At 39.1% G+C, this 16,480-nt stretch overlaps 1 protein-coding gene across 1 annotated transcript in view; it reads left to right on the top strand.

The window, feature by feature from the left end:
* Positions 1 to 16,480, top strand: part of LOC110958200 (SH3 and multiple ankyrin repeat domains protein 2) — a 329,760-nt gene that overhangs the window by 95,162 nt on the left and 218,118 nt on the right. The window contains 1 exon segment of the mRNA XM_051937780.1: positions 6,142 to 6,369. Coding sequence (XP_051793740.1) covers positions 6,142 to 6,369 — 228 coding nt within the window.

The following is a 16,480-nucleotide window of genomic DNA, read 5'->3' as shown; positions in this document are numbered from 1 at the left end:
AATGTTTTTTTTTTGTTTTGTTTTTTTTACCATTTTGGCTAATAAACTTCTCTGTATTAATATCATTAACATCCTCCACCTACAAGACCCATAACAAAAACAGCTGTTCAGGGAGGTACTTCAACTTTTTGGACTTCTGTTTGAACAAACTCCACTGATACATTATCAGTTGGTTTTGGACCAACTTACTAGTAAATATTCAGTATCAGTCTTCATTAGGTTTTGTCCGTTCAAAGTTGTGAAGACGCGGGGGTGTTTGCATGCAGTTGGTTGCTCCTGCAGGCAAAAATATTGAATTAATCCTAGAAGGCTATTGATGTTGTGCTTTTCTCCTTATAGAAGTAGCACTGGTGATTGCCAGCCCAATGAGAATTTGCTCAGATGGGAACATATTGATCAACCAGTTGACCTGGAGACTACGGCCCCGGCTCCGTCCCCCTCCACTTTTCAAATACTGCATTCCCTGAAATAAAGGCCTGACTCTGCTTGATTTTGTTCAGAGACATAACAACCCTACTGTTTGCAGACAATGTATGGAGTAAATTAAATCTGCTCTAATGGCTCCATGTGTTAGCCTTTACAGATGTTCAGCTGCCTCTAACCCATTTCTGTCAGGCATTTTCACTCCGGAGAACAATGCTTTTCTGCTCCGTCATTCTCCTGCTGTCTGTCTTACATTCACACACCACTCATGCAAATCAAAGCAAATGACTGTGTTCATTACTGAACTCTGCATACGCTCTTAGGTACCTACAGTTTTAGAAAGTCGCCAAGAAATCCTTTTCATCTTTTCAGCCACACCACTGAATAAAGTGAAGGACTGATGTGGCAGAAAAATGAATCCAAGGATGACTAGAAATGTCCTGGTTTCAGTGGACACAGCTGTGTGTGTTTAGGAAAAACAAAGAAACCTGTCACCTGCCCTCTCCGTCTGTCTCGCACACACTTCCACACATTTACTTTCATGAAAGCAGCCAGAAGAAGAGAAAGTGAATCTCAGCCCCCAGAGAAGTTCTCCTGATTTGATGGCGGTGTACAATAGAAACCTGATAGATGTCACAGAATGCACGCTGCCGAATCAGGTTAATGAGGCTGATCTGTGAAAGTTGCCGGAGCTGGTGCAATCTCCTGAAAACTGTCAGTCACTCAGCAGTCTGAATGTCATCAGACCCAAAATCAGTCCGCGCTGTGTGATTGCGTCAGAGCTTTGGACAGCTTTTCCCTGAAATCTGTTAATGAGGCTAAAAAGTTGCTCTGAAATCATTTCTTTTTACTTCAGTTTTGTTTTGATGTTTGTTTCGTTTTCTCACAATTAAAAAGACCTCAGCCTGACAGAAAAGTAATTTACATCTCACATTGTAAACATAACCAGATGTACCGGTTTTCAGATTCAATAGTCCTAATTAGCTTGACTTAATTTTCTAAAAGAAATGTAACTGAAAGGCAGTTAGGCTTTGACCATTTAAAGTTTTTCATGCAACCAAATGTCTTCAGGCATGTCTACTGAGTGTTGTCATTGGTAATGATTTGGCTATGAATGAATTAGCATGGTAATCAGTTGATAATTATCGCTTTGTGTGACGAGAAGAATTTATTTGTGTCCTTGATTGGCTTTTTTATTTGCCGCAGGTGAAACAAAGCATTAGGATTCATGGAGGAGATCGGGCAGTGGAAGTTAAACCCTGTGAGCTACTGGGAGGATTGTGCCTCATTAATGTATTTCCTCTGACAGTCACACTGCAGAGCTTGATAATCATGGCTTAGAAATCAGAGTGGCTGTGTGTGTTTATGTTGGTGCCGTGTAATGACTATGTTGTTCACATACATGGGAACTTGTATAGAACTGTCATTTTGGTTTCAAAAATGGGGGTAACTAGGAAGGTTGTGATAATCATGGCTACTCTTAAACCAAACAATTGGGCTTGGGGCGAAATCTGCATCTAACAAGCTTAAATGAATCCAAAATCTGCATTACAGCTCGTATTTGCCGCATATTAAATCATTACAAGCTGATTATTTTAGACTGAAATGATAAAAACAGAACTGGAGTGCAGCATTTGCATCTGTTCATATTCATAGGATTTCTGAAAACACAACTACAGTTCCTGCAGCACTTATTTACTGTCCTTGTTTTCCCATATTGCGCTTTTTAACATTGAATCATCGGTTAATGTTTTTAAAACATGACTTCACAAAAGAAGAATTTCATTTTAAAGTGAAAAGGGTTTTCTAGAAACTATCAAAAATGTAAAATAAAATTGTTAAATAAGTGATTGCATAAGTACTCACTCCTCAAAGTGACTCACCTAATTCAACACAGCTGCAGCCACTTGGTGTAATAAGTCACACAATTAGTAAAACGGGGATCATCTGAGTGCAGTGAATGTGTCTCAAGTGATTATAGTGTAAGACACCTGTACCTGAAGGTCCTGTCACTGGTGAATCAGTACTCCTGACTGTAACTACATCATTTAGACAAAAGAACACTTCAAGCAACTCAGGGAAAAAGCTATTGAAAAGCATAACAAGTCAGAGGACGGATGGAGGAAAATTTTCAAACCACTGAATATCCCTTGCAGTACAGCTAAATCGATCATTAAGAATTGGAAGGAGGTTCATAGTATGTCTTAACTACCGTTTGCTAGAAGGTATTTGGGAGACTCTGAAGTTAACTGGAAGAAGGTTCGTTAGTCTAAAGAGACCAGAATTGAGCTTTTTGTCCATCAGACTACGTTCTACATTTGGTACACACCAAACGCTGCACATCATCATCATCATCATCCCCATTTTGAAGCACGATGGTCGCATTATCATGAGTGTCTGCTTCTTGCCAGCAGACCCTGGAAAGTTTGTAAAGGTAGCGGGTGAAATGAACGAAAGCTATAGTCTGCTATTGAACAGTGACCCAAAACATACAACCAACAGGACAACTAGGAGAATGTTCTGGAGTGGCTGAGTCAGAGCCCAGACCTCAATCCAATTGAGAATTTGTGGCTGGACTTTAAAGGAGCTGCTCAGTCATGGTTCATATGCAACCTAACAGAGATTGAGAAATTTTAAAAAGAGGAATGGAATAAAAGTGCAATTTTCATGTTGAAATCTATCCACCTGGCTTCAGTGGTATAATTTGGATTGGAGATGCAACTAGTAAATGCTGACTCGAAGAGGGTGAATACTTAGGCAACTGATTATTTTCGCTTTGACGTGAAAGCCTTTTAAAAATGAATTCTCGTCAGAAATGTTTTGTGTGCTCTAATAAAAAATTTGAAAAACAAAAAACAACAATTCTGCTTCAGGGCAAATTTCATGCTAATAAGTTGCACACTAAAACAGAAGAAGAAGAAAAGAAAAATAACTGGCTCATGTACTGTATATCTGTGTGAACCATTCATCTTTAATGCCTCTGTTTTTATGTAACTAAACAAAGTGTTTCAAGGTTCCCTGTAGAAAGGACAACAGAAAATACAGCTGAGCCCGTTTCCTGTATTATTACACTGACACATGGTCGACTGTTTTTCATCCAGTCTGCCAAACAAGGGGATGCTTCTTCTCTTTACGCTCAAAGTGAAGCAAACACGTCTTCACCATCCCAAGTGGGAATTACACCATTGTTTGCACATCACCAACAAGTGCAGCAGCTATTGGATGCTATAGACACACAGCTTTTTCATATGTAAGTGATTTAATTTTATATGAGCATATGTAAAAATCTGTTGTCTTGTGCATACTTTATTTCAGTACTATAATGTATCTATACAGCACACTAAGTACATGTATGACCCACATTCAACTAGAAACGCGTTTTCACACGCACACAGTCCACATGACAGTCGCTTCGAGTGCGTGTATAATTGGCCACATTCTGATTGGAAAAGCTTGAAAGAAAATTATACGGTATCGCAATATGAATTTCCCAGCAGGCGAAATGAAAATGTGCAAAATGCTCCAATAAACCAGAAACCGTTGTTCAAATTGATGTCAAAATTTTGCTATTTCCTGAGCACCTTATTTTAGCAACATATATTGTAGCCTTTCCATCACTTATTTTTATGTTGTTGTTTTTTTAATATATATATATATACATTTGTGATAGTCAAAGGAAGCACAGTGAAATTGCTTTTTATTGTCAAAGAAAGAACAACAGCATAGTACATCCGGAGAACTGAAAGTAATCTGTACAGGGAAGACCTCTCCATCACACGTGTCACTGAAAGCTGATAGGAATGGTGACCTTTATCTGCTGTTATCACAGAACATTTTCATCAGCAGTCTGGGACAATAGCACGGCACAATGGCAAACATCCCAGCTAATGGACACATATATACCGGGATGATGCTGCAGGGTGGCACACAGCACTCTGTGTGGACCATTTCAGATGGCCTCGGCGCTAAAATGTGTCATCTGGTATCCGCTCGGTTCTCAGAGTGAAGGTCCCCTCTTTTTATCAAACTAAATACTTCAGTACTTTCTGGCTGCAAAGTGAAGAATGGAATGCATCTCTTAGCGCTGTGTTAATGAAAAGAAATGATCACATGGAGCTTCTGTTTTAAGGAGAAGTCATCAAGAAAGAATTTAGTCGATTTATTCAGACTTTATTCAATCATTTAACTTCTAATATGCGGACAAATAGATGAGAAAGACATGATTTTCTTTGTAGATTTTAATTTTAAAGCTTTTTTTTTTAAGTTCCAGGCAATGATTTTTTTTTTTTTTTTTTTTTTTTTGCAGGTATGTAGACCTCTTCAGGCCTGAACTCTTATCCACATAAGAATTGCATATCATTACACACTAACTGTATGTCATGTTGCTGTATACTGTGAAGATCACAGCCTTTGAATTTCATGTAAACCTGGTGGCATTTGTCACATAATGTTGACATCCAGTTGGTGGTGGAATGACTTATTATATGTTGATGTGTTCAGGCTGGATAATGTTAATCAGAGTTTAAACAAGAGAAACATCAAGGGGCTCTGAGTTGCCACAAGCTCAGCCTTCATTAAAAACACTTGATGCAATAGGATTTGTGCAATATTCAGTTTTTCAGGTGCAATGTTTCAGTTTCATGTGCAATTTTTTGTCATCATCATTAATGACTAGTAGCAATTGTGACCACGTTTGTAAATTTAGTTGTTCCAAGTCACATTTCCATGTTATTTGAAAGTGTTATGTACACGTTTTTCAAGTGTAAAAATGGAAAAATTTAACTTGTTTTAGTGTTAAGTATGTTGGAAGTGGTGCAAATACGTTTTAGGTGCACAATAATGCCATAATAACATACTGTGTCGAGTTGGGAGTGGAAGGTGCTTCTTGTAAAGAAATATTTTTTTCTTCTGTCTTGAAGAAACCAAGAGTATCCTGTTTAAACATGCAGTAATGATGAATTAGGTTGTGATCTTCCATTTCAGTCATTTAATTTCTGTGTTTCCGAGATTTTTCTGAGATACTGTGAGAAAGTACGGTGATGTGTGTTGTTGCAGATTCTCAACGTTTTCAGTTTCTGTGAACAAAAGGTTGCAATGTGGCTGCTGAAGTCAACCCAACTTAGAATGAAATGCTTAGTGCTTTGTCTCTACCACATGTATCTGTTAGCTTTAGCTCCTCTTTAGCAGCGTGCACAGTAGAGTTTTAAGCCGTGGTGAGGTGTTTCTTGGGGGTTGTAGTTCTCATCTCTCTCTGATTTGATGAGGTATCAGGTTATTTTAAATGTCTTAATTCTGCCCAGGTCTCTCAGGAGAGCGTGGTTAGAAACAGTGACTGATGAGATGTTACGTGGTTCATCTGACGATCCATAAATCATGCTGACGCCTCAGTTTAATGGAGTACTGTCGGTTGACCTGCTACGTTTTCAGGAGTTGGGCCATGATATGTTTTCACTCTCCTGAAGTTCTTTTACTTCTATACAGTAAATCTTAATGAAACAAACCTTTTCGCTCAGTTACAGTAACTCCTCTGGGAGTTTCCTGAGCAGACTGTGTGAGCTGCCACCGCACGAGGATAAACTAACAAGCACCATGTTTGAGGACTCTCTGAAGCGACAGAAGGTGTCTAATAGGAGCAGGGGGAATTCTTAAATTTTAATGTCTCGTCTCTTTAATGAACCAGTTTTGAGTGTCTGACCTTTTCCCCCTCGTCTGCTTCAGCTGAATCCGCCGGGCCTGCTGACTATGCCCCGGAGCCCCACCTCCAGTGAGGATGAGATGGCTCAGAGCTTTTCCGACTACTCCGACGACTGTGCCTCAGACAGCTCCCGCGAAGAAACCATCTACGAGACCATAAGGGCCACGGCCGAGCCATCGCAGAGCCGCATGGACGACATTCACATAAACTCGCTGGTCGTCCGTGTCCTCATCCCCGACCTGCAGCAGACGGTGAGTATCTGTGGAGGATGGAGGGTGAATGTGTTGGAGTCGATATGAAACATGAACTAGATTTGCTATAAATATTGTTGTATTGATTATCCAACCTTCTTGGTGAGACCCACTGGAGAGGTAATTATGTGTATTTTGACACCTTACAGCCGCATTTATGGCCTAAAAGCTTTTATTGGGAGCTGATCCTCAGTGACCTCAAACACAATACACTGCTGTTAATGTTTTAGAGCTACTGGAAAGGCACTCATACTGCAGACTCCTCTGTGGAGGGTTATAATCAATGTCAGCACGCATTCAGGAAACGGGTTTCTTAAAAAAAACATACATGAATTGGAATGTGAGTGGAAACATCACTTCCACATCTTTTGCAAAGCCCCACATTCGGTCCGCTGCACTCTCTACTACTCATAGTATTTCCTTTTTAGATCACCAGACTCAGCTTTTTCAATTTAATTAGAAAAACTCAGAGACATACAGCATGGAGGCCTTCTCAAGAGATAAAACACATTTGCATTAAAGATGCAAAGAGCTTTGCCATAAGATGAAAAACCCTTAACACACAACCATCGGTTTAATTTTTTTTCAGTTTATGCTCATTAGTAGACCCAGAGTTTCTTTGTTGTATTATGATAACCTCTCTTGTACGTTGTAAAACATTCTTATCTCTTCCATTCATAAGAGATTTAACTTTTAAGTGAATGAAAGCTTTCAGAGGAAGCCAGTATATCGATCATATCCCTCTAAAACCTGTTAGAAGCAGCCTGTCGTTTATCCCTTTGAACCCCAAAATCCACAGGCAGGTTTGAAAGTCATGTTTTTAAAAAAAAAGAAATAAAAAAGCTAAATTTATGCTATTTTTCAGCCAGAAACTATATAAATAAAGAATTGGCAGAGTTTGTGACAGGCCTTGAACATAAATGTGTACTTAAAATTGTGATATTTTATCAAAATCACAAAAAATTTCCAACAATTGACCATCTGAGAAGGTATACTGACTCAGTTGTGGTCACAGTCACATGACAAACCTTCAGACACTTTTCTAATGAACTGCAGGCTGTGTTTGCTCGGAGCAGAAAGCAGATGACAAGAGGAAAACAAAACATACTGGATCAATAAAATAAACGCAGCATGACTAGCATACAAGGAACAAATTGTCAGTGACTTGTTGAAAGATGCTATCAGCATGTTGGATTTCTAGAGATTATGTGTAGAATGGAAAATGCTTTTTTTTTTATAGATTGTAACAATGAGGACTCATCCAACAGCCTATATTTAATGGCAAGACTCCATTATTTCCAGTATTGGTAACACCTGTAGGCACTTGGGAAAATGCTGTACCTATGGATTCCATTTTAAATTATTTTTGTCTAACTAATAATAAAAATCAACTATTGTTTTTCTTTTGTTTTAAGATTCATGGCATTATAACTGCACAAAGGACTTTTTGTTCTGCCTGACCCTAGCCATTGTTGTGCTGCTTAGACAGAGATGCAGGACTTTATATTGCAATAAAAAATGAACCAACAGTGGGTAAAAATGTGACAAGATCCAATAAAACTTCAAGAAACTGCTCGGGATACGTTGATAGGGGTGCCGCAGTGGTCATTCGCGGACCGTTTTGATGTAAAGCCACTGACCTAAATGAGATCTTCCCAGCAGGATTCACATGGCATCCTTTCCCCAGCAACATGCAGCAATGTGTGAAAGCTGAGTAGGCGGCATGTAGGGGGTGGAAATATAGACCTTCATAAACCTGAGGGTGTATGTGTGAATAATTGTGGGTTGGACACTGTTTTTTGTAAATCTTGCAGTGAATGAAGGAAGTGACACATGTAGATGCAACATCGTTCAATATTGAACAGAAGATGAAGAACACATGATTGATCAATAGAATCTATTATAATCAGCTTTGTTCTTGGAATAATAACGCCTTAGTGTAATATTGTAAAGTGACTTCTAACACATATAAACATGTGGAAGCCCAGAGGACAAGAAAATAAATTAACATGATGCAGCTATTTTCTTGTTTCCCAGTAAATGAATGACAGGTAGATAATAATAAACAATGTATAATGACACTTATTTCACCCATACAAAATGTGTGCCTGAGCTAACCATGCCATCGCCAGGTGTTGAGTTTAATTTTTCCAAATATGTCATGTGAATATGAATATCTTTGGTTTTGCTCCATTTAGAGCAAAAGTTGGCATTCTGAAAAAAAATCTTTCTCTGTCTTGTGACAAGTTAAACATTTAAATACTCCTAAATCTGTGTGTCAGCTCAGCACAAAGACAGGAAACTTTCAAAGACGATTAGCCTTCCTCTGTCCAAAGATGACCAGAAGCTTAAATGGCCGTAGTTAATAGTTAATTTGCTCTGTCACATTTATATTCACTGAGGACTAATTTTACCATTTCATTTTACAAAAATTGGGAGATGTTCAACTTTTAAAATTCAGATGAATTTCCCTTCGGGGATGAATAAAGTCATTCTATTCTTTTTCTAAATATTCACCACTGTTACCAGTACTGGCAAACACGATGGCTCTACATAATAAAGATATTTTACTACTTTTTTTTTAAATTGCAATTTTAATTTGTTTCCTTTTATGTCACATGCTTGTTGATTACTGGTGAATCATGGCTTCACAGCTAAGGATTAGAATAAAGGGGTTTTGATGAAATATCACAATTTTTAAGACTTCATTTGTGAAACAGCAAAACAGCACGAGTTAACAGATGAGTCAGCTTAGCGTTCCACAGAAAGTCGAAAATCCAATGATTATTTCAGTCCTTACAGTTTCAAACTTGGATAAATCGTTTGTGTTTTAATATATACCGGGCTTTGCAAAAGTTCTGTTACACGGTTTCATGATCTTTAGAGACGTTTACATGTCGGAGTGAAAAATTCCATCAAATAAACTGAAAGTTCTACCTTATAGGCAGGTGTCATTAATACAATTTTTTTCTCCGGTGAAGTTGTATCAAGATGGAAGTCAAAAGAGTTGAGATATCTGCTCTCCTTCATGCTGGCCACAACAAGTCTGACAGAGCCAAGCAGCTGAACATCAGCCGGATGACCGTCCACAGAGTCGCGGAGAGGCTGAAGAATGGTGAAGATCTTTCAGATGATCTTTCAAGAATGGTGAAGACCTGAAAGATCTTCACCATTCTTTAGCCTCTCCGCAACTCTGTGGACGGTCATCCGGCCGATGTTCAGCACAAAGGAGAGCCGATATCTCAACTCTTTTGACTTCCATCTTGATACAACTTCACCGGAGAAAAAAATTTGTATTAAGGACACCTGCCTATAAGGTAGAACTTTCAGTTTATTTAATGGAATTTTTCACTCCGACATGTAAACGTCTCTAAAGATCATGAAACTGAGTGTAACAGAACTTTTGCAAAGCCCGGTATATATATATGGCTTAAAATGTAGAAGCTATGAAAACATTGAATTGTTGACAGAGCTGTTGGATTTGATTACATCTCTCTGGTGCCACTAATAAAGTGGCTGTGACTGTCTGCTTCCTTTATCAAAAGATGAGTGTATTTGAGGCAGTCTGCTTGAACACAAGTATCAGCTCATCCACCCCGGACTGTGTGGTAATAAAGTTAGTCGTTTTGAAGCATCTGCTTGTCATTTGTTTTACTTATTGTAGGCGCTGATTTCTGTTGTGAAATAGTAATGCTTTGTTCTATTTTCCTTTCAGTTGTTCAATCTGAAACTGTTGCCTGGTTTAATCAGCTAATCATAATATAAAAATGTTACATTATCAGGTACTCTTGCTGAGACTGAGATCAATTTTCCAAATGAGACCAGCTGTATATTATGGATACATACATTTTGTATTTGCATGTTATTATTCTACACTGGTTTCAAAAATTTGCACTAGTCTCAGCTCAGCCTCACTGGAATAACAAGGACCTAAAACAAAAACATCACTCCCTTAACCACCGAAAGCTTCCATGTCGAGCTTGAAATTCACTTGTGATTACTGACGCAGCTTTAACAATGGAATCCGTGAGTGATTTTTGCATTTTATTCATTTGAACGGTGGGAATTGTGAAAGTTTCATTTACAGAGCGGCACCATGCTTTCATTAGCTGCACACTGTTGCTTTTAATGAAGCCCCAGGTGGGCTTCATTCCTCAGGTGTATGGGAAGACAATGTGGTGCCTCATTTCTCTAAAGCCCATGTGGGCCCTATATACAGTAGCAGCATGTGTACCATGCTGCTACTGTATATACCACAGGTCATATAACAATAGTCAATGGATATTGCTTCGCTGTCAGTTGGAGAGAAGGTTTGGATGCAAAGGTTTATCATAAAGACCTGCATTGCCTAAGTGTAACTCCCTGTGGATGAGCAGCTGGAGGTCCAGTACAGTAGTTTCATCAGGGTCTAATGCAGCTTTGTACTGTAGTTGTTTGTTTGATGTGTGTAGGTCCTGGGGGACTGAGAGCTGTACGCTGGATTTCCATGACAGTACAGCGAGCGTTTCCTCATCATGTGCAGGCAGAACAAAGCAGAAGTCCTGAAAAAGAAGAAAGGGAGCAAAGCCAGCATGGCAGCAGCTGGCCAGGGCTCTGCTTTCAACCATCTACAGTTTATCTACAGTTTAACTCCTTGATTCTTGTTTTGTTTTTTACCCCGCACATCTTTTTGGCCATGTTGTTGAATTGCTTCCCACTGATGGTAGCACAAGGAAACTAGCATATGGCTTACAACAAAACATCATTTCAGTATCAGAAGATTCCAAAGTTCATCTCCTGTCAGTATTTGCAATAACTGAACAGTGCAGTTTTAAAAATCAAAAACAAATTCTTCAGGACGACTATATTGAAAAGGCGTCTGTGTGTAAATACGAGACATCAAAGTAAATACACCTGTGGTCTCTGTAGCTAAATTTAGCACACCTCTGATTTCCAATCAGCAGAACAGCATGAGCATAGTTCTAAAATCACTTGTGAACCTATGGGCTGTGTCTATCGACATGTGTGCATCATGGCTCCACATGAAAAACAAATTCAAGAGAAACTAAAAAAAATAGTGTTGCAGCACTTCACAAAGGGAAAAAAACATACAGGAACTTTAGTGTTTTCACAGTAATCTGGAGGTACAGAACTGGCTATCCTACCACTGATCAGAGCTGCAGGGGTCCTTCTTCTAAAATGACACCACAGTCAGAGTGCTAGTTTTACAGTCCACAGGAAAGTGTTTCAGACTGAGCACAGGGGTAATCAGTGAAGGTCAGAGCTACCGTGACAGCTCAGGCAGTGTGAAAGGCATTGCAGAATATCAACCTTTATGGACGAGATCAGAATAATTAAAACCCTACTCTTTGGTACAAAACTTCAATATGAAACATTGATAAAGAACATGAAAAATAAACCTGATGTATAGTGGTAGCAGATTCTTAGGTGAGGTGATTTTTTTTTTTTTTTGGCTCAAATGGGGTTCAGCATGTTTGCTTTTAACCTGACTAGGACCATCACAACGAATGCATGGACCCGACAGTGAAGCACGGAGGTGGGAGTGTGATGATATGGAGCTGCATGAAAACAAAAGGTCTGGGGGAGATGACATTTATAAGTGGCACCATGAATGTATTTGAGGGCATCAAAATACTGACTGACACAAGTGTATTTCTGCATGATAGTGATCCAAAGCACACTGCCACAAGCACACAGGAGTTTCCAAAGCAGGAAAAAGTAAAAACTGTGACCTGGACAAGTATGTTGCCTCACTTGAGTCCAAGAGAGCAGCTTTGTTGTGTGCTTTACCTCCCTTAGCAGCTGCTTCAGAGCACTTTGTAAAAGCACTGTAACTTACTGAAGAGCAAATCTTAGCAGAATAAAGGAGTAGTGTGTGAATGCGTGCATGTGTGTATAATCTAGTGAAGCTGGACGGTACAGCGTTGACCCAGAAATGAACTCATGACCCTTTGATGTAATTAGCTGTGTGGTTGTATGTGTGCGTGTGTGTTCACATGTGCACTAAGCCCTCTCACATGTATGCACTAATGCCTCTGATTTCACATTCATCACTGAGCACTCAGCGGTGCCACTTGATCACATGATTGAGTCACACAGGCCACTTGGAAATCAAACTCATGCAGTTGAATAATTGAAGTACACACAGACGTGCACATACTCCAGCTCTGATGCTCGGCTCGGATGCTTTGTGGTGCAAAAGTTAGCTTCTGCAGTCAGGACACTTCCCTGGTCATTTTGTATGCATTTTTCGAATATGATTTGCTATCAGTGCTTGTAAATTCTGTGTATGTTTAATAGATTAATTTTGGCTGTTTTGTTCTTTTTTTTTGCAGAAAGTTTGATAAAAAATTTATCATAGCACAAACCTGGAGTCCTAAGCAGATTAGCATAGTGTAGAAGGAAGACGGGAAGCAGGGGAAATAGTTCACCTCAATCCATCCAAAAAATAAAATAAAATCTTCGTCTCATTGTACAATATACAAACAGAACAGTCCCAGATCCCTTTGTGTGTTGCTTGTGTTTTATATTGTCTCCTTTTGTCTTTGTTTTCTTTGCTTTTTGATTGTCCTCATTTCTTTCATCTGTGTCTCATAAGTCATCTGTGTCTTGTCTGCCCGTATAGTTCTTATTGTGTAAATAGTTTTGTCTTTCCCTAATCACGTACCTGTTTGTTACCTTCCTTTTTGCTTATCTTCTCTGTTCCAGTCTGACTTCTTGTGTTCTTTCTGTTCATCGGCTTTTGGTTTTTCCTTTGCCTTTGTTAACCCTGTTAAGTGACATTTCATGAAGGTTTCTTTGGTACTTTCTGCTGCCTGTCTTTAGTGTCTCCTTTTAGGTCCCTTACTGACGTAATATCATTCATTAGACTGACAGTGAAGCATCAGTGTATCAGCAGCATGTTACTGGTGGAGCTGCTGCAGGTAGAGTTGGTTTCTACTGTTTTATGTCTAGTTTTATCTACAGGAACAGCAGATAAATCGGAGGGCTTAAAACATGATTAATGGGAGATAAAGGAGACAAAACGAAGCTCTGCTACACAAATCTGTTTCAGTTTTTTTTTTCTTATGAGATATTTACATTATATAGCACATTTAGTGAAATTAAACCAGGTGAATAATTTCAAGGGAAAAGTCACTATTTGGGGGAGCTTATAACAGGTGATAGATATCTAAAATGTGAGCACAACTACACACTGCTTTGGATAAGAATCCACAAAGTTGTCTGTCAAAACCTGTGACTGTATTGGAAAAACTTGTAATATTATGCATTGTGTCAAATCTCATCCTTGGAAAAAAGCTAACAGGTAAGTGTATTCAAGTTCAGAGTAATATTTCCAACTGAAATGTAGTGGAGTGGAAGGCCAAGGTAGCATGAAATAGAATTATTCAAATGAAGTACAAGTGTCTCTAAACTGTACTTAAATAAATGAACTTACTGTAGTTATTTTCCACAAGTGCAAAATAGCTGCAACAAGGTATATGGAACTTATGTTTTCCTTCAGCTTCTCGTTTTTATGCTAAGCTGTCACCTCCTGCCTTCACCTGCACATTTATTCACATGACAATAATCTTGATCTTCTCATTTGACTCTTGGCAAGTAAGCAAATACGTGTTGTCCCCAAACACCGAGCTCCTTATCTCTGACGAGATTTCATTCCGAAAATGTCATCAATTAACTTCCCCACTAAAGCAGCTGGTCCTTTGCTTCACACAAGCCAAAACTACAAAGACATCTTGGATAGAAAAAGGCAGAAGCAGGGAGTGGCAACGCTTCCTCGTCCTCACCAGCTTTTCTGTGTCCTTGGTTCTTCCCCATTTCTTCCACTGTACTCAAATAAGCATTTTTTCTCACTTTATCTCATCTATCTCCCCCTGCATCTCATGCCAGTACACAGTTCTTACATCCATATGGAGACGCCATCTTTTCATAGATAATTTCTGCTAATAATTCAAGGATTGGACAGAGTGGCAGATTTGAGTTTCGACAAGCAAGACTGTTGCTTTGAATGTTTGGATCGTGGAGGATGGAGGGTTTGGGAACGCTGGGAAGCTGCTTAGAGTTTCACTGGCTGCTATGGTCATATGCTTTGACTAACTACCGTCAAACCGAGACTGACGTCATGTAGAGACAGTAGCTGCAGCAACAGCTCACTGTCTGAAATTACCTTAGAGGCTTGAAATTTTGGTGTGTTTTTTTTTTTTTTTTCGGTCTTATTCTCATTCTGACTATGGGTCATGCCAACTTTGCTTTCACAATCTCCATCAAAGAAATTTAGTTTGCCGGAAGGTTGTCTCAGAAGAAGGTCTCAGTGGATTGTAATTGACGGGAAAGTGGTTTGTGTAATGACTTTAGACTTATAGACTCTTTATTTAAAGGGCTTCTGCTTAAAAGCAATGGCAATGAATGGAGACAGGGCAAAATTTGTCCCTTGTTATTTCCAAGTAATTCTGTGATTCCAGGTAACGCCAGACTAAACAGTGATGCAAAAAAAGGACTGGGGTCAGAGTTGAACAATTCCATCCATCCATCCATCCTCTATACACCACTTTATCCTCACTAGGGTTGCGGGGGGTGCTGGAGCCTATCTCAGCTGACTCAAGCGAAGGCAGGGGACACCCTGGACAGGTCGCCAATCTGTCACAGGGCTACATATACAGACAAACAATCACACTCGCATTCACACCTACGGACAGTTTAGAATAATCAATTAACCTCAGCATATTTTTGGACTGTGGGAGGAATGAACAATTTCAGCTTTATGTAAATGTGAGTAAAAATGAGTGGTGGCCAGTAACTAAGTACATTTTCCCAAATACTGTGCTTGAGTCAAATTTTAAAGTAGCCGTACTTTTCTTGAGTCTTTTGTGCTACTTTATACTACAGTCTGCTATATTTCAGAGGGAAATATTGTACTTTAATATCAAAAATTGTACGGCACACCACTGGAGTGGAGTGAAATGTCACAGCTTCAGTTTCTTTTAAGATAAAAATTAGAACTTCAATTATGACAAGCTTTAAGAAAAAGGCACATAGTTAAAAATTCAGCCAATAGTTCCTGTTCTTGTTGGCTTCTTAAAGAAAGCATTGTGTATTCAGGCTCACATTTCAGATGTCTGAGTGACTAGGGTAACCGACTGGCAATAAAAGAATGTAAATCCAACGCTGAATGACGGAGTGGACGGCTGTAGTTTATTTTAGTAAAAATAGGTTCCCAAAAAAAAGAAATGCAAAAAAACAATGGGGAAGGTAAATGCGGACAGGTGCTACTGAAAAGAAAAGAACAAAATATAATCTAAAGCAAACTTTACCCACAAATTGATGTTAACTTGCTGAAACGAAACCAAAAATACAGGGCAGTGGCACTCATATCTAACAATGAGTTCTGTACTGTATATTATTATACCAAAGATCTACTCACATGCACAAAAAGCTCAACAATCAGCATTCCTTAAACCCCTATCTGGACCCGAGCCTTTTGAGGTCCCCCTGGCGCCTAGATTGGTGGACGTTGTCTATCCTGGACCAATCAGTCTTCAGCTCTTTGGCCGCAGGCGGGGCAAAACCACAGAGGCGGGGCGGACGAAGATGGATGACAGGCTTGCAGCTGCTGACAATGGAGATGAAAACTGAAGAGGAGTGCAAAGTCCCAGGGCCGTAACAATGAGTTGTCAACACCTTCACTAAAATATGTTTTTTTCCTCTAAACTTCTCACATGGTTTCATTTCAGTAAATGTGACAATGATCCAATAGGTGACCAATAACAAAATGATCTCAGCAAAAATAGAAGAATTTGGGGCAAAACTGTTACAGATTTGTATATCAAAACTTTGTTTTTCTTCTTTTCTGTATCTTTAATGATGAGACAATTCCTCAAATGTATCTGCTGTCCCTGTATATAAACTGGATATAAAGTGTTTCAAACTAGCTCCACCTGCAGCAGCTCCAGCAGTAACATGCTGTTGACGCACTGATTGACTGTTCTCATGATGTCAGACATCAGTCGGAGAGAACAAACCATTACTTTATTACATTTTGCTGTTATGTACCTAGGTAAGATTTTTATTGAAGACTTTTACTTGTGATGGAGTTTTGAATGCTTCTTCCATT

Source organism: Acanthochromis polyacanthus, chromosome 2, assembly GCF_021347895.1.
Source record: "Acanthochromis polyacanthus isolate Apoly-LR-REF ecotype Palm Island chromosome 2, KAUST_Apoly_ChrSc, whole genome shotgun sequence".
In the NCBI taxonomy this organism is placed as follows: Eukaryota; Metazoa; Chordata; class Actinopteri; family Pomacentridae; genus Acanthochromis; species Acanthochromis polyacanthus.
Note: the sequence above shows the minus strand (reverse complement) of the source record. Positions and strands in the feature narration are given on the sequence as shown.